General features: G+C 40.3%; 2 protein-coding genes across 7 annotated transcripts; one reads left to right on the forward strand and one right to left on the reverse strand.

Moving 5' to 3' along the window:
- Window positions 1–3,405: 3,405 nt before the first annotated feature.
- Window positions 3,406–6,543, reverse strand: TMEM70 (transmembrane protein 70). Its single transcript, XM_041464494.1, has 3 exons — window positions 6,262–6,543; window positions 5,104–5,215; window positions 3,406–4,060 (listed from the first exon to the last, which is right to left on the reverse strand). The coding sequence occupies exons 1-3, from the start codon at window positions 6,388–6,390 to the stop codon at window positions 3,603–3,605; spliced, it is 699 nt and encodes a 232-aa protein (XP_041320428.1). The 5' UTR covers window positions 6,391–6,543; the 3' UTR covers window positions 3,406–3,602.
- Window positions 6,544–7,222: 679 nt separating this feature from the next.
- ELOC (elongin C) lies at window positions 7,223–19,050 on the forward strand. Of its 6 annotated transcripts, none has more exons than XM_041464497.1 (5): window positions 7,223–7,372; window positions 14,424–14,483; window positions 15,915–16,058; window positions 18,114–18,221; window positions 18,620–18,840. In XM_041464497.1, exons 1-4 carry the CDS (start codon window positions 7,237–7,239, stop codon window positions 18,197–18,199), a joined length of 426 nt encoding a protein of 141 aa, XP_041320431.1. In that variant the 5' UTR covers window positions 7,223–7,236; the 3' UTR covers window positions 18,200–18,221; window positions 18,620–18,840. The 6 variants fall into 6 exon arrangements, with proteins under 6 accessions (XP_041320431.1, XP_041320429.1, XP_041320435.1 ...); XM_041464501.1 differs by lacking the exon at window positions 18,114–18,221 and adding an exon at window positions 7,757–7,969 and having other exon boundaries at window positions 7,320–7,372; window positions 18,620–19,050; XM_041464495.1 differs by lacking the exon at window positions 18,114–18,221 and having other exon boundaries at window positions 7,226–7,372; window positions 18,620–19,050.
- Window positions 19,051–20,988: the final 1,938 nt, after the last annotated feature.

Raw genomic sequence — 20,988 nt, forward strand, 5'->3', positions numbered from 1 at the left:
CCATGCCATGGCTCTCATATCTTCCCCTCAAAGTTCTGTCTTCCTCCTTGATTTTTTCCCCTGCTTTGGCAGCATCTGTGATGTTAGTTTGGCGTGTTTTGGTCCTTTGCACCGCACCTTGTATAATCCCAGTCCATTTGCTTGTAGTCACTAAATGTTGCAATTTTCTGGTTTGTTGTTTTTTCTTCAATTTCATTTCATTTCATGGTATGTCCTTTCCAGAGTGTTTGTAAGTCGTTCTTTTCTGTTTTGTAAGATTTTGTGGAATTGGAATTTCCTTTTGTGAAGGGAAACTACATCTTGTGAAACAGAAAAGAATGACCTACAAACACTCTGGAAAGGAGATACGGTGAAATGAAATGCAATTGAAGAAAAAATAGAAAATTGGGAAATTTAGTGACTACAAGTTACCTACACCCAAAGAAATATCAACAACTTCCAGGGATGAAAATGTTAGCAGGCAGTAATACTTCTGCACTTAGTACTTGTTTTCACCAAGTGTATGAAATGGAAGAAAAATACAGTAGAAGAAAATAGTAATTTACATAATTAATAGGGTTTTTAAACAGACATGGAGCTAACAGACTTTGGGAATTACCTGGTAGTAATTTGTTTTTTGAAACACTCACACCACAGTCGATTCTCTTGCATGATTTGTTAGTAGCAAGAGGGCCTGTTCTGATTTATGCACATTTTCTACCGTAGAAAGACACCAAGCATTTCAGAGCTTCCCACCTGGAAACGCACACAATGCACTAAAAAATATCTTAAGACAGATTGCTCAGAACCCAGAACAAAGAAGAAACACATCTTGGAAGTCTTTTTGGATTACAATTCAATTCCTTTATTTTGATTCTAATGTGAATAATTGCTCTCAACAATTCCAGGGATCTAAACCAGTCACATATGTGGAAGTATACTCAAGTTCTGTGTTGATTTTTGGGCCCCTCACAACACACAGGACTTTGGGGTGTTGAGTGTGTCCAGAGAAGGGCAGTGAAGCTGGTGAAGGGTCTGGAGCACAAGTCTTATGAGGAACAAACAGCTGGGGGAACTGGGGTTGTTCAGTCTGGAGAAAAGGAGGTTCAGGAGTGATCTTATCAGTCTCTACAACCTGAAAGCAGGGTGTACCAAGGTGGGGATCTGCCTCTTCTCCCAAGTAACAAGCAATAAGACAAGAGGAGAAACAGCCTCAAGTTGCACCAGGGGATGTTCAGCCTGGATATTAGGAAAGATTTCTTCACTGAAAGGGCTGTTAACCACTGGCATGGCTCCCTGGGGAAGTGGTTGAGTCACCATGCCAGAAGGCATCTAAAAGATACATAAATGTGGTACTTAAGGACATGGTTTAGTGGTGGACTTGGCAGTGCTGGCTTAATGGTTAGAATTAATGATCTTGGAGGTCCTTTCCAACCTAAATGGTCCTACAATTCCAAGTACACAATCTAAGTGTAGCAGCAAACAAAGCAAAAGCACGTAAAATGTTGAGTATCTTCAGTAAGTCTGGTCTTCTTTTTCCTGATATAAAAGTATACTATCCTATTATTTTCAAGTTGCACGTTGGAAGTATTAAGTATTTTTTCTGAGACTACATCCCAGCCAGAATCATCATCTATCTTCTGGCAGAATTCTGGATTCTTTAATATTATTTTTAATCATCTGTGTGTCAGAAAGCCACCTACTAGCTTCACTTGCTTTTCACTATCAGAACATGAGCAGAATAATATTTCTCTTCCATAGACAGAAATTTAGCCACTGGTATGGAGATATCTTACTCTTGCTGCTTAATTCTGAATTGGCCAAATCTCAAATTTAGAGAGGAAAACTTTTTGCAGTCAGAAGGAAAAAATGAGGATTTTAATATTGCCTATGGAGTACATAAATATAATTTTGGGGCCTTTCCCTTCTCCAGCAAACTCTATTTCCTGCTCTCCCTGGATTTGTCATTGGAAGATCAAGTCAACCTCATCTTTCAATGCAAGCACCAAAAGTGAGTGAATGCATCAAAGATTACTTTTAAGTAAGTGTAAAACATTGTTTCAATGAGGACAAGTAGTACAACCAGGTGACCAGAATTGCTTGTTCAATATAACTTGAACCCCACATGTTCAATATAATTTTATGACAACTTTATTTATATATTATTGCTACCCATGGAATGATACTGGCTTAACAAGACCTTATCACCCTTTTAAAATTATAGTTGTGCTAATACAAAAAAACTGCCTCAAAAATATTGGGATGGGACGATTTGCTTTTTAATTACTAAGCGAGTACATTGAGGGCAGTCAGAAAAGCAACATTCAAAACCCTTGTTTAATATCATGTGTGGTGCCATCCTACAAAAGGAAATTGAAATAATAGTATTGGAAGACATTTAGACTTTTAAATACAGTTCTTCAGCCACAACTTAGGAAACAGCTTGAAAGTTAGCTTGAAAGTTATAATTTTTTATTTGCAGGATCAGGATGACTAGCAGCAAGTATCAGATTTTCTTATTACAAAGGGCACTGTTAACACAAAAGAATTAATTTTGGGGTTTTTTTCAATTCAGTTAACTTTTATGTCTCAAAATATTTAGGCCCTTCATTCTTTGAAAATAAGTATCTGCCAGTTTATGTGCCTTCAGCTAAAAAATTTAAATCCAACTTCTACACACTCAAGGGAGAAGAACCAGTCTAGTACCACAAAAAGACCAGATTCCCCTTTTCAAGTTGAGCAAAAGGTGGCTTTCTTCACAGTGCTGAAAATCAAGAGGTGTGTTCTTTAAAGGCACAACTGCTTCCCCACCTTACACAAATACTGACAGAATCCATTTTAACCACTAACTGCTAGAATTTTCTTTGTTGATTCAAATACAGCACCTCTTGTCAGTGGGATGGTCACAGAGCAAATCTTATATCACAGTGCTTTCCTGTGCCAAGAAGAGAAGCTTCTTGCTCTCCACCTTTGGGGACAGGGTTGCTCGGAGTGGGACTTTAGTTTACCTGAGACTACCTTTGAGTAGCTAGAACTTACTGCTCTATATATACACAGCAATTCTCCACATGTTCTTCTCTCCTCTGGGAGGGAGTTGTAGCAGGAATTCACAAGAATACCTGTCTGCTTTCCAGAGACTGCTCCTGGCTACCGATGGTCTCACAAAGGGAAGGGAAAGCCACGATCACTCCCTTTATACCATCACCAGCAGCAACAAAAAGCCTGGTATTTTTAGATTAAGTACAATTAATATTTAAGGCTTAACATCTTAACTACATACTTGATAGGAAATGAGTGTCTTTTGACACAGAGGTGGTGAGACTGCCAGACAGCTCATGCATTTTATAGTTCTCTGGAGAGCTAACACCAACAATCAAACCAAGAATAAAAAAGAAAAAGACAGGACTAAGCATCTCCTTTTTTTTACTATATTTTATGTCATTAACTATAAAGAAATCCTCACATTGTTTGCAATATTTTTTTAAAGTGTCTCTTTTTATACATTCCAAAATGCATATGGAAAACTCCAGCTACCTGATACTTAAGCAAATGTAATAGATTTTTACATTCTTTCACATATATAGTACTGCATTATGGACAATGACACTGACATTATCTTCAAATTATTTCCTTTCATCAGCTTCCTTTACTGCCTCTAAATCCTCAAATTTAAAAAATGAGGATTTGTCATAGCCCATGAGATGGTTATAATCCTGAGGATTTGGGAAGAGTGTAGGATTAACAAGCATTGACTTTGTTTTAGCGTAAAATGTTGTAAACATCTTGGAGATGTCTGGAATCTTTACATCTTTCTGATGGAAAACAGTTGCTTTTTCTGTCAAGATGGCATTGTAGGTAATGGCTGTATAGGTGTCCACTTCATCTTTATAATAGAGCCGGATCACGTAACCTTTTGTAAGGAGATGCAAAGTAACCGGAGTTACAAACGTAAAAATCCCGATCAACCCGTAAAAGGCAGCTTGGACAAGCAAACTTTCCACTCCAATACCACTTTTGAGCATGATGTAGGGCATCATGAACAGGTTGAATATGCTGGTGGAGTAAGAGAAAAACTTCACACCTACATAAAAGAAATCAAAGAAAATAAAGGTTAACACTTATGACCAAAATTTTCTCTACAATTACCTATATTTTTCTACCACATAACAATGCCATTACTTGAACTGATGAAGTTACTGAAAACCCCTTTCCCTATTTTTTTAAGTTTATGGAGAAACCATTGAAAGCTCAATCTGCCACGCTGCCATTGTTCTGATTTGTTTGCACCTTCATGCTGGGTTTATCAAAGCTGGCTCTATTTCTGTGATGCAGTCAGCTATTAGCTGTCATGCACACACATGAAATTTTTTTCTGCCTTCACAGGCAGAAGAACTGATTTCTAACGAGACTTGACTCCATTCATGGACACGTGTAATGGTGCTCATTGAAGAGATGGCAGACACAGAATTTCTGTCCTCATCAACAACTAATGTTGACATTCAGTGTACATTACAAAGAAGCCAGCTTGGCTGCCATGCACAAACCCTGGGTTAATAAATATTAACAAGTACTCCCCACCCATTTTCCATGTGGCTTGAAAGACAGCAGCCAGTGCTGTGGACTACCCATAGTTCAATAAGTATGTTAGGACACATTTCGAAGATGTGTATCAGAAAACATCCAATGGCTTTGCCTTTCACTAGGTCTTTGTAATATTCACTGCCCAAAGAAAGAATTGCAAAGTCACATTAGAGATGGAGCTCTTCATCATAATACCTGCCTGCCTGGGAAGCATTTCAGGAGCACTTCAAGCACACAGAATGTAAACAGCAGTTATAGCTCATCTTTGCTGCTTACTGGGTTGGATAAGGCACCCCAAGGGCCTCAAGAGAAGCCAAAGAAGGCTAAGGGGTGACACAGATGAACAGAGCTTCCTGCACATCCAAGCAGAGAAGCAGAAACCAAGCACTACCACTACCACTGTTTTTTGTACATACGATCCAGATTTGGGCAAACTTGGAAAGGAGAACATTCACTTTTAATGTTTCATTTTAAAGTTACTAAATACTGTTAAAAGTACAACAACAAAAAAAAAGGCAGTATAAACCACTTTGAGTCACATACCCAACACTGTCTTTGCCAAATTTCCTTTATAAACTAATCTTCCGTGTTCTGGGTGATCATGAGGGGAGGATGTGCTGAGGCTGCGAACAGCCACTCCTTGAAAAGATGCAACCTGAAAGATGAAATCAGTACAAGGCTAAGGAACATCAGTATTACACCTTATATCTACCTGTCCATGCACATACACACATATATGTACATGTATACACTCAGACAAAGTTTCTCCTTGCCCTGAACCTACTCCCAGCATTTCAAACTAAGGATTAAAGTTTGGTTACACTTCAAAGCATGTCAAAAGCTCCAACTAATATGCTGTCTGACTGTTTTACCATGTAAATATCCCAAATTAGCAAGAAATATTTGCAACTCCATTACTGATAATTGAGGTAGCAATCGATTTACACAGCTTTGCAGAGAGACATTCTGTTCTCATCACATCTCTGTCTGATCATAAAATAACAGAATGGCCTGGGTTGAACTGGGCCTTAAAGATCATCCAGTTCCAACAGGCCTGTTGTGGGTAGGGACACCTTCCACTACACCAGTTTGCATCAAGGCTTTCCATCCAGGCTGGCCTTAAGCACCTTGAGGGTTGTGGCATCCACAGCTTCTCTAGACAACCTATTCCAGTGCCTCACCACTCCCACAAAAAAGGATTTTTTTTCCCTAATATCTTAGATTAGCTAAATAGCTTCCTTTAGATTAGCTAAACATACTCTCAGTTTTAATCCATTTCCCATTGTCCTGGCACTTCATGCCCTTGTAAAAAGACCCTTTTCCCTACAGGACTTTCTTGGAGGCTCCCTTCAGGTACTGGAAGGCCACAATTAGATCATCCCGAAGCCATATCTTCTCCAGGCAGAACAAATTCAATTGTCCCCACCATTCACCGTAGGAGAGGTGCTACATGCCTCCAGTCATTTTGGTGGCCTCCTCTGGCTCGCTCCAGCAGGTCGATGGAGCCCCGGAGCTGGACAAAGCACTCCGGTGAGGTCTCACCTGAGCGCATCAGAGGAGGTACGCCCCGAGGAGCACCTCATTTTACTCCTCAAAATCCCCTAAAGGCAAATCCGCTAATCCCAGGGCCGCCGCCCTTTCCCCGGGGGGCGGGAACGCTCCCCCCGCTCCCACAGCCCCCGCACAGTCCCCACACAGAACCTGTCGGGGCCTCGCAGCGGCCACAGCGGCGCGGTGGCGGCAGGCGGGCTGCGCGGCGCCCCGCAGCCATGCGGAGGCGGAGGCGCGGCGGCAGGCGGCGGGGGCGCGGAGCAGCAGCAGCGGGAGCATGGCGGGGCCGCGGCCGCACCGGGGACACGGCGGGCGGTGCCACACCGACAGCCCCCGGCGCGCCGCCGCCACGCCGCGCTTTGGTTCCGCCCGTAGGAAGGCTCCGGCCGGCTCCGCGGCGCCCCCGTCGGCATCTCCCGCACGCCGCTCAGCCGCAGAATGCCGGAATCAGTCGGGCTGGAAAACACCTCTGAGGGCATCGGGTCCAACCTGTGGCCAACACCACCGCGTCAATGTGACCATGGCATTAACCGCCACATCAAACCATCCCTTAAACTCCCCGCAGAGATGGTGACTCCACCACCTCTCTGGGCAGTCTATTCCAATGTCGAACATTCTTTCTGTGAAGAAATTCCTCCTGATGTCCAACCTGAACCTCCCCTGACACAGCTTGAGGCCATTGCTTCGTGTCCTCTCGCCAGCTGCCTGGGAGAAGAGCCTGACTCCACCTATGAATCTCCTTCCAGACAGTTGCAGAGAGCCATAAGGCTTTCACTGAGCCTTCTCTTCTCCAGGCTGAATTACCCCAGCTCCCTCAGGTGCTCCTCATAAAGCTCGTGCGGCAGAACCTTTACCCTCCTCTGGACAGCGTCCAGCACCTCGATGTTGTGCACTAATTGAGAGGCCCAGAACTGAACACAGGACTCGAGGTGCGCTGAGCCCATCACCGCCCTGTTCCTGCTGGACACACTATTCTCCATACAAGCCAAGATGCCACTGGCCTTCCTGGCCAGCCGGGCGCGCATTCGCTCATGTTCAGCCGCTGTCGGCCCCAAAACCCTGACATGGCGGGCCTGCATGCCCCCGGGAACTACGCGCCCCAGCATGCACCGCTCCGCGCGCAGCATGCCGGGAGCACGGGCGCAGCACGGGCTGGGCGCGGGGGGGCCGGAAGCGGCCCGTGACCCGGGCGGAAGCGCTCGGAGGCAGCTGGGCCGACACCGCGGCCCTGCGAGCGGGGCGGAGGGAGCGGCGCCCACGGGTGAGGGGCGGCCGCGGGAGCGAGACCCCGTCGGGGCCGCGAGGGACACCCCGGGCGCGGGGCGACCCGTCGGGCGGGGAGCGGGTAGCCCCGGCAGGCGGCCCCGCGGCGGGCAGCGGGCCTCGCCCCGCGCCTGGCGGGGGGGGCAGAACGGGGGCCGGGCGGAGGGGCCGGAGCGGCACCGGGGGTCGTCGGGGTGCGCAGGGCGCGGTGCCAGGCCGGGGCGCTCCCACTGAGGTGGTAGCGAAAGGCGCGTTCCTCCGCCAAAAGGCTCTCTTTGGAATCCCGGCGCCGCCGGAAAAGGGGCTCTCTGGAGCAGTGCTGGCTTTGAGCATTGCTCCCCAACTCCTGCCCTAAGTGACGTTCGCCCTTTTCCTACGCCAGGCCGTAGAGAGAAGGGAAAAGTTCAGGCCGAAAGAATTTAGGATGCGCCCCCAGGGGTTGTTTTGCCAAGGTGAGAAGTGCTGGGTAGAGTGATTCGGCTGTAAGGGTCGGCGAATGTAAGCAAAGAAAAGGGTGATACCCCTACCTGTAGCGACAGAAATGAGCTTTTGACTGCTGTGTGTTCCGCAGAGGAAAGTTCTGCTTTAATACAAGGTAACCTGAGCATTGGTAAGTTATTGAGAGCTTCACATTTGTGTGTGAAACGGTGATGGTGCTGCTGGCAGTTTGCTTTGACAGCCGATTTGGTCTTCCACCAGTTAACTTTTATTAAATATTTCTAAATGTGTTTGGTAAGTTAAGCTTTGCGTTCTGAGGAGACCTAGATAGTCACAGGCCGTTTGTTTACTTGGCTTCGATGGTTTTTGGAAGCAAACCAGAAAAACGTAGATAAACAGGCACACGAGAGATCTTTAGGATAAGAACCACTTTGTGCACTTATTTCTGAGTAATGCCCAACATGCTTCCAATTTTCTCCTTTTGCTATAATAAGGACCAAAATAATTGTTGGGGGAGAGATCATGTTCAATGAACTGAAGAGTTACTTTGAACGGGAATAAGTGTTTATTATGCCTGTAGTACATTGGCCACATCTTTGCACAGGTGGCACCTGCCTTATGCCTTGAGATCAGCCTTTTAATGAGCTTAAGTTATATCAGTAAAATGTTTACGTCAGTAAAATTTTTGCTGACGTTTTCACTGCGAGCTTTGAGATAATTTTTAGAAACTTTTGGCACTACAGCATTTATTTTTTCCTTGATGTGTCAGAGAAAAGCCATTTGAGTTTGGGTTTTTTTTTCTGTACCAGAGTGCGTGATGAACAGATTTAGATAGTTTCACATAGTCTTAACGTGAAGAATTTTAGTATTCGATGGATTTTGATAAGTCTCTCAGCACCTAGAAAGGCTCAGGATTTAGTTAGCTTTATTGTGGGGTAGTTTGCATAACAGCAGTTTTTGGTGAATGCCTATAACAAGAGGGCAGAAATCCATGCCCTGTAGAATTTTGCCTCTTTTCCTCCAGTGGCAAGAGCTGTACAGTACAGCTTGGAAGTTTCTTTGGAAGAAAATAGTGACTCTCTCCTGCCCATGTTTTTGAGGTTTCTTTCCTTGAAGCTTTCTGGGGAATTACTGAAAAGGAATGTTTCTTTAGACAGGAAAAGAAATCTTAACTAAGATGTTTTGTAATCCGTACGTGCTATCCTACCCCATCTCCTGTTTATCTCAACTAGCATTCAGGTGCAGTATGCCTTCCTGTCACATTCCTGTGTGTCCCAGGAAATTTGAATTTTAGAGCCTGAGAGTATTGGAGTAGTGAATCAGCTGATTTGGAAATCATGCTCTGCCAGTTTCTCCTCATGTTTTTTCTAAATATGCTTCAATCTCTTAATTATTTTTACCTTAATTATTTTTTCATGTGTGCTGAGCAGTGACTGCTAAACTGAAGAGCGGTGTTTTTAAACAAGTTATTGTATGGAATAGGGCAGAATTTAGGATTGAACAGTAGGAGGCTGCAGTTGTAACATGCAGCTGCCTTTGGTGATTGATAAACTCTTACTGATATATAAATGACACAAAAAAAAGGTCATATTTGGCTTTTAAACAAACATAGGAATTAGTGAAGGCCAATTTGCCATATTTTCCAGATATGGATAGTGTAGGATACAAATGTCAGCAGCTGAAGTGTACAAAAGTTGGGTGTATGTCATGCAGCTAATGAGTTGGAAGCTATTTGAATTTCCTTAAACCAGAAGCTGAATTTTTAAAGGATTTTCCTGTGGGATCAAAGAATCTGAATGCTTGAAATGTTTGCATAGATTCAGTGTTCTTGTGCAAATGAGAACAGAGCGGTGAGGTTCTGGAAGCTGTGCAGTGGTCCAGTGTGTTCAGCTACATTAGCATATGTCCTTCAAGTCTACACCACTCACTGCCATACAAGGCATACAAAGAAATGATGTTCTGGGAATTCTGGCAAATTGGGAGATCAGCATGCAGCTTTGGGAGTGGGCTGGGATGGTTGTGAACATCCCAGTTTCAGTTTTGTTCTTGCATTTGATGCTTAAGAGAAGCAGGAGAAAGATTAGACTAAACAGATTAAACTTCCTATTTCTTCTTAGAGGTGTGAGAAGATGTTGAAGTAGGGAAACAAGAACACTTGCCTTGTGTAGCTTAATTGCTGTGGTTTTTAGAGGTTTGTGATACTTCACACTATTTTACCTTGTAGGTGTAAATATTCTGGCAGCTTGTGGCAATTTTCAGTTCCCTAACATCCAGACAATTCTATGTTTTCTACAGCGGGAAGTCCTTTTTAGACTGATTGGAAAGTTTCTGTGCCAAATCCACCGGGTTTAGTTGTGTTGTACGCTCCTTCTGATTAAAAAGTGGCATATCCCTTTTATGTAAACTTTCTCTTAATAAAATGCGGGTTTTTGCTTTTTTTTTTTTTTTTTTTAAAGGAGGCAAAGCAGGAGAACAGTAGTATCTAATATCTGTGCTTTTTTGAGATTTAAGTCAGGGAGCTGAGCTACATTGTGGTAATGCCACATAAGCTTCTTGAAGGGCAAATGGAATTCTGAATGTACTTCAACATAAATTAGTGGTTCTTTGCAGGAGTCTGAAATAGTCAAGTCAAAAATATATAAAAAGTATATCTTAACAAAACTTGTAGTGTTCTTGTCCTGACTGCTGCATTGGTGTAGTCTTGTTGAAGTCAAACAGGGCAACTATAAAATGTGGAAAAGTAATTAAAATATAGGTAGTTACCAGGCATGTCCAGAAATCTGTCTTTTTATTCATATTGTCTTGTCATTTATATGCTGCTTTCATTATACAGAAGGACAATATAGTGATATGTTTTGTAATAAATAGTACACTGGAAATACACTGAGGGAAAATAATTTATTGGAAGACAACATACAGGGTTGCTTGACTCTCCTTGACCTATTATTTAAAACTTCAGGCCATGCCATTATCAATTAAAAAAAAGGGTACAGAAAATTTCCCTCCATCTTCCTTTTGTACTCCCTGTATGCACAAGTGAGAATTTGTGGAGGTATTTCTATATTCTTTTGATTTTTTTTCTGTGTGCACTTTTTTCTGGCTTTGAAAGTGTTCTGATCTTCACACAATGTCATGGCAGACTGAGCACTTCTTGATCCAGAAGAGGAACCATTACTGGTTGTTTTAGGTTTTCCAGAGTACTTGAGTTTCTTGGTTTTCTTTTTTCCTCATTTGTTGCATTGGCTCTCTGATTTTTCTGGGCTCTCTACTGTTTGCTATTTTTTCAGGAATAAATCTATTCTGCTAATAGTATTCATGATTTTTTTTTTAATGACACATCATTGCATCAGAATGGAAACTGAGTGAAACTCAGTGTGTCCCTTGCTAACATGTCAGATGCATTATATATTGGAAATACTATGTTTTTTTTCTTAAAAGCAGGTTGGTTTTTCTGCATCTTTTACTTTTGGCAATTTAATGTTTGGAGTTTTCCATATCCAGAACAAAACTTGGATTCTGGAATAGCACTATAAATTTTACTCTTTTTTTTTGCTTATTCTCATCAGTTGAAGTTAAACTGAGATATTATGTTGGCATCATTTTCCTGCTGATGTTTATCCTTTTAATGAATCTTTATCTTCATCCCAGTTTTGCTAAGCTGAATAAGGAAGATCAGTTTTTCTTTTTTAAACAGGCTTTTTAGTCATATCATAGGTTCCCTCTGTAGTTCTTGTAATTCAAACTTATTTTTCTTGAAAAAATTCAGAATTGTATGTGGAATTCCAGACAAGCTGTCGCTCATGTGCAACATTGCTCATATTCCCTATCTTTATTGAAAAGAAATCCTCAATGTGCATTTGCCTATTTGTCCCTCACCCTTTTTTTTTTTCTTTTGCTCCCACAGACCTGCATCAGTTTCTAGTTTACCACAGAAAGACTATAGTCTCAAATAACATGCCCTGACTACATGAAAGAAGACTGTACTGGTCCCCTCATGTGGGAGTCTTGATTTCATATGACTTAATTTCATGTGGCTTCTAGTACACTGTTTTTCAGGACTGGTCACGTGTCTGTGTTATGTTTTGTCCCACTTTTGTTGCAATGCTTTCCACTTCTGTCTCATCCAAATCTGCCTATTCTTTTCTGGCAGCATTGTTTAAAAAAAAAATCAACATACTTCTTTGGAGGAACTAGTTCTTTTCTATGTTTGCAACACCATACTGTAGTCTTGTAGAAAGGTTCTTTCTTGTTTTAAGATTACCTCTCATCACATTTATTTAACCCCAGATGTTATATGAAGCCCAGATTGCATCTTGAGTTTCTTTTTCCCAAAGAAAATGACTGATTAATTTTTTAAAAACTAGATTAGTTCAGTGTGCCCTAAAACTACAAAGGCTTACTGCATTTTTATGCTACTTTACTGTAGCATACAATTGAATTCAGACCACTGAGCCTGATAATTTTTTTCTTCTTTAATTACTGTATTTTTGCCTCTCTAATCATATGATAGCACATTTGATATATTAAAATGCTCTTTGTGTATTTTTGCAACATCTATTTTTTTTTGTGTGGACTTTTTCAGTTCTCCATTTTCAATCTTTCAATGTATTAGCTTCCTCAACTTATGCTTTTACCTTGCAAGGTGCTAATACATCTGCATTCCCATTTACGAGCCTTTATTCCTGTGTCTAGTGGCATTATTTGTATTGTAAACCGAGGCATATTTTATCATCACTAACACTTCTGTGTTGTTTTTCTTTTTTTTTCCCAAGTAGTATTATTTATAAATCATAGGTGGTTTCACTACTCTTTTGGAATGTAGGAAATGGTTTTGTGGCTAGAAAAAGAGGTAGTACAAGTGATCGTCTTTTGCAAAGTAGAAGTAGCAATGTGAGGTATTTCTTCAGTTCCTGAGCAACAGATACTCTCCAATAAGATGACTGATTTCCATTTGCAAAAACTGTTGAAATAGGGTGCAAGATCCCATCAGTTTTGGGCCCTAACTGTCCCAGCACCCAAATGTAATTTCCTGAGATGAGTTCCTAGAATTATGAGAAGTGATGAAGTCATTTAACACACCATGTTAGGGAATTTCTATTATAGCATAAACAAATTAACTGAAAGAACATTCTTAAGTGTGCCTTATATTCAGGAACTTTTCACCTGCAAGAGTACAGGTTAAAATGTTCCTTATATCAGTGGTAAAGAAAATATTTTTTAGAGATAGCTCTGTAAAGTTGGGATAACTTTCAAAGGAAGCGGCAGTGTAAGTGGAGGATTATTTTTGCTCATTTCTCTTCAGACAACTAAAAATGTGTGTGTAGTTTCATTAGGTGGACATAACAAAGTGCCTTCTTATGGAAGCCTGAGGAGACATTTGCACTACGGCGTATTTATAGCTGTGAAAAAAGACAGATGGAATAAACCAGCATCAAAGTGCTGGGCAGAAGTGAAGTGATCAACAATAGCAAAGAAGTGTCTGTAGTACTTCTTCCAAATCGTGCAGCTTCCTCAGATTGCTTACATTTTTTTGATAAACGTTTACCAGAAACATAGGAGGGAGCAAATGTGGGGTGTGGTCTCTATTCTGATCTCTATACTGCCCTCAACCCTGAATATCAGCTGGGAGACCATCTAGAATCACTTGTGCTATTTTTCTGAATCTCTGGACACACAGCAGTATCATTGATTTATACTGGGTTAATGTTTGCAGAGTGCCTGTTGATATGAAAGGAATTTTAGGACAGCAGGTGGGTGGGTAGAATTTCTCTTCCAGAAGAGATGCAGCTTGAGGTAAAGAAATAGAAGTTGTATCTGAATATACCAGATTTGTTTTGCAATTAAGTACTTCTGTTTCTCTAACTCTTTAATTGCCTTTCCATAGAGAAAAAACACATGCAGCAAGCTGGATATCAGTATACCAGCTATGGAAGCTCCTGGTTAACTATACCTACATTATATATCTGAAGTAGATTATCTAGGTGATATTGGTGGTGATATTGGGAACTGTCAATCTTCTGTGAAGGACAGGTTAAAGGCCAGGTATTCAGTGCATACTAATTAGACTGATCCCTGAGCCTTCTCTTCTCTGGCCTGAACAACCCCAGTTCTCCCAGCCTGTCCTTGTATGACAAGTGCTTCAATCCCTCAGTCATCTTTGTGACCCTTTGCAGGACTGACTTCAGTCTGTCATACTGAACCCAGCACTCCAGATGTGTCCCAGCAGTGCCAGATGGAGGGGCAGGATACCTGCCTCAACCTTCTGGCAATGCTCTTAAATAAAATCCAGGGTGCAGCTTTGCTGCAAGGGCACGCTGCTGGCTCATGTTCAACCTGTCCACCAGCACCCTCAGGTCTGTTTATGCAAAGCTGCTTTCCTGCAGGTTGGCCTCCACATAGTACTGGAGGTGCTGAGGTAGAGGGTTTGCATTTCCCATGGGTGAACTTCATAGGTTTCCTGTTTTCAAAACATACTTCTCATCAACACTGCATGTTGTCTGTCATCATGTTCTTTTTGGAGGAGTGTTTATGGTAACATAAAGATTAATAAGTAAAGGGGAATTTAAAAATTGAGCTGCTGACTGAAAATATTGTCACTTGTGTTTTTTCAGACGCTCCTATTGCAAAATCTGCAGTTGAAAAAAACCAATTTTTTTATAAGAAGAGAATGGGTAAGTTCACAATCTTAGAGTGTTTCTTGTTTTTGTATTATTTGAAGCCTTTTCTCTCTCACATCCGTAGAGGAGGTGGATTCTAAGGCTTTAAATGTTGATCTTGTCACTTCTTGTAGCCTCAAACTTCCTATTGGTGTTTTGTGGGAGAATTTTCTCAAGTGACTGTTCATTTATTGGAAGACTTGTTCAGAGTGTATCTATTATAACAAAAAAATTTCACTTGCTTAACATGCATAGTCCTGAAAATGTACGTGCTAAAATAGGAATGCCTCTAGGCTTTTACAGCACTAAACTTTTATGTAGTGGCCAAGAAAATTTCACTGTGTACTTTTCAAAATATTTATTTGTTTGTTTGTTAAATAAAGTCATCCTGTTGAATTCTGGCTCAGAGTTCATAATACAGACTGATTTCTGATAAATTACATTGTGTGTGATATGACTACATTTCTGAAACTGTTGTTTCTGCCTCAACAAATGACTGGTTAATGAAACAGGAGTGGATGGATTCTGGTTTTGTCTGTACTTCCTCTGACTGTATTATAGCATGTTTGGCACTGGTAGAACTTTATTTAAATTGGTAATAGCTGCATAATACAATTTTAACTTCAAGTTCACAAAGCAACTTGACTGGGGGAATATTTTATTTGCTACACAGGCAACAGTAATTCAACTTTTAAAAGTAGCACTGTCAGGATACAATAAAAGAAGGCAGAAAAAGGAAGGGGGATAAAGCCTTCAGAAGAAACAAAGTAGAGAGCAGGTATTCAGCGAAACAGAAGGGAGAAGGGAAACAGAGGCCAGCTGCTGTGGGGAGAATTTTCAAATCTCCCTGCGTTTAGGGCTTTGGCACTTTGCATGCTTTCTGCCAAAGGCCACAGCACAGGTATGCACTGATGCTGTATGGTTCTGGGTTTGGTTGGGCAGTCAGGGAGTATGAGTCTTACTTCATGTCATTTCTTCAGTGCAGGAATATTGACTGCTCTTGTTCTCACCAGTGCTTCCGAAGGCATTTTTTCCTTGCCGTCTGTATTTTTCAGTATCAGATATGTGTTCAGTTAATTTTCAGGAAGTATTCGTATGATAAACATGACTGTAGATTTAATGGAAGGAAGCAGTAGCATGTTCGATCAACTTGAGAATGTCTAAAGGAAAATTTCATCCTATGTAGATTTTAAAAATCATGTCAGAATTTGATGATGGAGGGATGTTAATAAAAAAATTCCAAGTTTTGCAAAATTACTTTAAAACAGATTGCTGGTTACTTCAGAAAAATAATCTTCAAATATGCAAAATGCTTCTTTCTCATTTCTGGTTGTATTGGACTCTTCAGCCTGCAAACGTAGTCATAGAAAAAACTGCAACTTGCATTTTTAGTAATGTGAATCAGTATATTGTGCTCTGAAACCATTGTCTTTTTTTCCATTACAGATGGAGAAGAGAAGACATATGGTGGGTGTGAGGGCCCAGATGCTATGTATGTGAAGTTAATATCCTCTGATGGCCATGAGTTCATTGTAAAAAGAGAGCATGCATTAACATCAGGAACAATAAAAGCTATGTTGAGTGGACCAGGTAGGTACAGAAGACTTAGTACCTTTACCTTCTTTGTTTTCACTTTTGGACAGTTTGAATTTTTATCATGCAGTAAGTGAAAGTTAGAAGAAGTGTTAACTTTTCCACATCCTGCCTAGTTCCTGTTTCCAGCAGAACAGTCTGTTTCTGTTGGGGTATTGTGGTACCAGACTTAAAACTGGACTCTGCTATTTGGGCAGTTAGGGATTTTACTGTCCTACATTGCTACTAGTTTCCCATGGTATGAGAACTTGAGGGTATTATATGAAATGTGGAGCTGCCAAGTTCAAAACAAATGAGAGCTGGTAGTTCTTTATTTCCACATCCATGGCAGAACTTCTGGTATTCCATATGGAGTTCATTTTCTTCATAGCAGGTCACGTGGTTCTGTGCTTTATATTTGTGACTAAAACAGAGCCAATAACACACCTGTTTTAGCTGTTACTGAAAGATGCACACTGTTCAAGCCTCCTCTGTTTCTCACTCTTTCCCCACTCAATAAGCAGACAGGAGGGTGTGTAAGAGGCTGGGAGGGAACACAACCAATGTGACCTGAAAAAATACTGAAGGAGATACTACATTCCATATGTCTTGCTCCAAAGTAAAGAAGGGAGAGATGTAAAAAAGGGAAGTGAGCCATCTTGTGCTTGAGAATTATCTGATCATGAGTCTGCCCATGGGAGGTGGTGTTTACCATTGCATCACTTGTTTTGTTTCCTTTCTCTTCTCTCAGCCTACAAGTTTTCCTGCTTTTACTGTTCCTTTCCTCTTCCCTTGTCCACCCACAGCAGGAGCAAATGATCAAGCAGCTGTGTGGTGCTTTGCTGCCTGCTGGGGTTAAAGCCACATGTTGACAGCATCCTATGGCAAGGAGTTCCTGAGCTTAGTGATGAGTTAGCTTGAGGTGAGGGTAGATAAACTTACAGGAGGGAAGGACCTCACATGTTACTGAATAAATGAGACTGTTTTTGGTTTGAGAAGTATCTGAACTAATTTTTGAACACCAAAAGGGTGGGGGAGAGAACAGGGAGAAGTTAACGCAAGTGCTTTCTCTCTTCTATACTTTCATCCTATGTGTTTACCTTTGGCCACTTCAGTGGTTGGGCGGTAGGCTACATGGAGCTTGGAGCTGAATATGGTCTTTCTTATGTTCTCTTTTAGATTCTGGTGAGACTGGAGAGATCTATTGGTTTAATATATTTTTTAATTACTTAGTAATACTTGGGCAAACTAAACAGTTAAAATTCTCAGTGTCATTTTAATGGTTGCATTTGAAAATACGTAGTAAGTGTTTTGTGTCCATGCCAGCCTCCCAGACATCTAAGAGGAACAATAGTTACAAGACTTGCTCTGAATTCATTCAGTGTGAATGAATAAAAGACAAGGTAGCCTGCTTAGAGGGCTAGAAACTGAGTCTGTATAGGACTCAGCAGTCCAGAATATTTTATATAAGTACTAACAAGATAAATGGGTCACAAGGAAAAGTACTGTTGCTGTCTAGTTCAGTAGGTCATAATTTCATTGATGTGCAGGTCTTTTGTTTCAGTGCTGTAGCTTGGCCAATAAGTTATCATTTCTTCTTTTGCTTCCAACTATTCCTGTACTACAATTCAAGCCATATTGGCTTCAGTACATGCAGATATTTCTACACAAATCTGTGCAGACATTAGTCAATAGTTCTGCTCTGTAGCTAGAAGGAAATGCCCACAGAAATAGTGGGAACTAAACATTGCTAGTCTCCCACAAACATGGAGTTAATGTTAGTATTTTTATTGTTTTTCAATTAATGGCTTGAAAGTCCAAAGATGTGAGGGGAAGAGAGACAAAAATAATAGAAATCCTGTGAGATTAACCATAGGATCCTAACTTTTGTATCATCCACATTTCATGGTTATAGGCCCTATAGCTAGCAAATTTCAAATGTACTTGTGTTTTGAGATTTGGAATTCTGAATAAATCTCTTTAGCATCTAACAGGGATAAACTTGTACTGCATGTAAACTTCCCTCCAGTACAACTGAATTTTCCTGTCCCTGCTGTCTATCTTTTTCCACAGCTTATGAAGTTAATGTGTCTTTGAGGTTTCAACTCTCTTGTCAATTCTACCTGAAACTGAGGAATTCAAAGCTACTGGGTTCATAGAAGGGACTACTGATATACACACGTATGTGTGCAAATATGAAACATCTAGGAACCTTTTTTTTTTCCTTGGATAAGACAGCCAGAAATTTGGATTAATGCCTCTTAGAGCATAGCACACAGCTAAGTACTTATCAGCTATATTGGAGTAAACCTAAATTTCTGATGTAGTTGTTCAAAATGATGTTGATAGGCTGCAGCCTAAATAAACATTTCATAATGCTGGGTGTCTTAATATTTTGAGGGCTCTGAATGTGACACATCCTGCTTTACAATGGAGAATCTAATACCCCGGAAGATGAGACTTAGGCAGGTCTATTTAGAATACGTTGTATTAATATGGTAAGTTGTTTCATTTTGCAGTGAATTGAGATTTTGACTTCTGGTTTGGTGTTCTTTTGTGTTGTTTTTTTCTTTCTACAGGTCAGTTTGCAGAAAATGAAACAAATGAGGTCAATTTTAGAGAGATCCCATCCCATGTTCTATCCAAAGTATGCATGTATTTCACCTACAAGGTCCGCTATACTAACAGCTCTACGGAGATTCCTGAATTCCCAATTGCACCTGAAATTGCACTGGAACTTCTGATGGCTGCAAACTTCTTAGATTGTTAAATAAAATAAATTATAATAAAAAATGTAAAACTTTTTTCAGTATTTAATACATGTAGTTCAGTTAGTAACTTTTTCAGATAGCATGTTGCGTGTGTGCTGTTGAGAACTGTAAAGTTCACTGCAGAGGCAATTGCCTTCAGTTCTTTTGCATATAGCAATCATTCAGTTGGAGTTTGTTTTGCTGCTTACACAAATAAGGACTTTTCACAAACTGAGACAAATAAACAAATATGCCAATTAGTAGATGGCTATGCCTTATCCTTTAGGTGTGGTAGAACTTTCTTTTAATACAGTGGCTGTAGCAAATACTGGAGTTTAGTCTAATACTCTCTAAAAGATAATTATAGTTACATTTAAGTAGCTGTTAAGGGTTTCTAGCTTTCTCTTATTTTTAAAGTTTCTAAACATCTGAACTTAATCTCCTTTGTAAGATAGCTGTCCTGTAGCATAGTTACACTAACTAGATTAGAAGTGCCCTCTTTGTATACTGTCAGTGATATTCCATTTAGGTTCAAAGTGGAGTATGTAGGAGAATGCTTAAGGCTTTTAATTTAAGTCATAGTTTAGAAATGTGCAAAGGTGTTCTTGATAACATTTTGCTTCTATAACCTCAATTTACCCCATTAGTAATTTCAAATATTCCAGTCACTTGTCTGTACAGTAAGACTGTGATCCTACTGACAGTGACTTCTAAGGGGCAAAATAACTGTTGAAAGCTGTGTATATTGTCTTCTATATAACATATATGGTTTTTCTTAATATACTGTCACTTGACCTGATAAGGATTTTATATGGCTTCAGTTATGGTTTATTTCCATTGTTCTGATTGTTTATGTAAAGTCTGTATTTAATCTCTAGAGTAGTAGTCATTTAAACTTTGTAACATAGCAACTGAAAATATAGAAGTTGTCCTACCTTTTACCTCTTCCTCAATCTCTCCCTTGTACCCTTAGCAAAAGACCCTGAAATGTGGAGGTCTTTTATATTTGAAGGAAAGGACATTAAGCAGATGTTTTAGGAGCTGTTTTATAAATTTCATAGGTATTTCCAGTGTTTTTACAAATGTTTTAGGGAAAAAGGATTGGCAAGCCACTGACATAATACTAGAGTGGAATATGTTATCTTTTGGTAGATCCTGCTGGCTGTTGCCTGTAGTATCAGTTCTTTGTTCAAAACAAGTTTCCATAAAGAAAACAACAGCTTAAGACAAGAAGTTGCTTTTTGTTCAGCTGCAGCCTGAAGAACCCTTCTGCTAAAATCATCTGTAAATGAGAATAAAACTAATGCATCATGAGAAATGATGCAAGAACAATATAATTAGCATTTCCATCAGCTGCCACTGCTTCAGCTTTGTTTTGATCAAGAAGTGATTGTGGTCTATCATGGAAAAATCCCACCAGCTGATGGTGGAACCTCTTTCTTGATGTTTTAACTAACAGCTAATTTAGAGGGCTGAAACTCTCCTCTAAACCTGTTTGTCAACATAAATACAGCTTGGAAGAGATTTTCCTGGATGAAAACTAGTAACTTAGATAGACTATGCAGTCTGCCCATGGAGGAGGTCAGTTCTGACAAATGAAATTTTATTCTGGGCTTAAACAATGCTGACGTTTGTCAGTGTGTTGGTAGATTAGCTGACATTTACTCACGTCACATACTTTGGCACAATTTAATGTGTTTAATGTGGGGATGTTTGTGACTAGATTGGCTTTGCACGGTAAAGCTGAAGTGCATTATAGGGTGATTGTCTGAAATTCAATGTGTAAGCACTCTGGTCAGTGCTGTTAGTAACTCATTTTCAAGAGCACTAGAATGAGAAACCAGAGATACCCTGTTATGCTGCTTTTGTTAGAGCCGCTAGGAATACCCTAAAAGGTCAAGGAATACCAACATGGATATTTTAGTCACAACTACATATCAGTCTGAGTGAGTCTTAAGTTCACTGGCCATTTTTAAGTCTTGAGGCTAATGACTTGAGGTTAAAAATTATTTCGTTTTAAACTAAGGCAAAAACAATGTCATTTTTTACAACAGTGGGGTTTTTTCATTTTTTTCTCTTCCCCTTTTTAAGCATTCTAGAACAATTTCTTTAATTTTGTTAAAATACATTTGCATTTTAAGATTCTGTACTTTAGCAGTAAGGTAAAATAGCTGGTTTAGCTCTGAATAATAATTTTG

The sequence above is a fragment of the Pyrgilauda ruficollis genome, unplaced genomic scaffold (genome assembly GCF_017590135.1).
Source record: "Pyrgilauda ruficollis isolate IOZ18807 unplaced genomic scaffold, ASM1759013v1 scaffold18, whole genome shotgun sequence".
In the NCBI taxonomy this organism is placed as follows: domain Eukaryota; kingdom Metazoa; phylum Chordata; class Aves; order Passeriformes; family Passeridae; genus Pyrgilauda; species Pyrgilauda ruficollis.

Excerpts from the sequence above, each read along its gene's own strand:
- TMEM70 (XM_041464494.1), bottom strand. The coding sequence starts at position 6,390 with ATGCTCCCGCTGCTGCTGCTCCGCGCCCCCGCCGCCTGCCGCCGCGCC. Across the intron at positions 5,216-6,261 it reads CCGCTGCGAGGCCCCGACAG|GTTGCATCTTTTCAAGGAGT; the intron begins GTTCTGTGTGGG and ends TTCATCTTTCAG. Across the intron at positions 4,061-5,103 it reads TTTGGCAAAGACAGTGTTGG|GTGTGAAGTTTTTCTCTTAC; the intron begins GTATGTGACTCA and ends TCTTTTATGTAG.
- ELOC (XM_041464495.1), top strand. The coding sequence starts at position 7,237 with ATGCCGGGAGCACGGGCGCAGCACGGGCTGGGCGCGGGGGGGCCGGAA. Across the intron at positions 7,373-14,423 it reads GGAGGGAGCGGCGCCCACGG|ACGCTCCTATTGCAAAATCT; the intron begins GTGAGGGGCGGC and ends GTGTTTTTTCAG. Across the intron at positions 16,059-18,619 it reads AGCTATGTTGAGTGGACCAG|GTCAGTTTGCAGAAAATGAA; the intron begins GTAGGTACAGAA and ends TTCTTTCTACAG.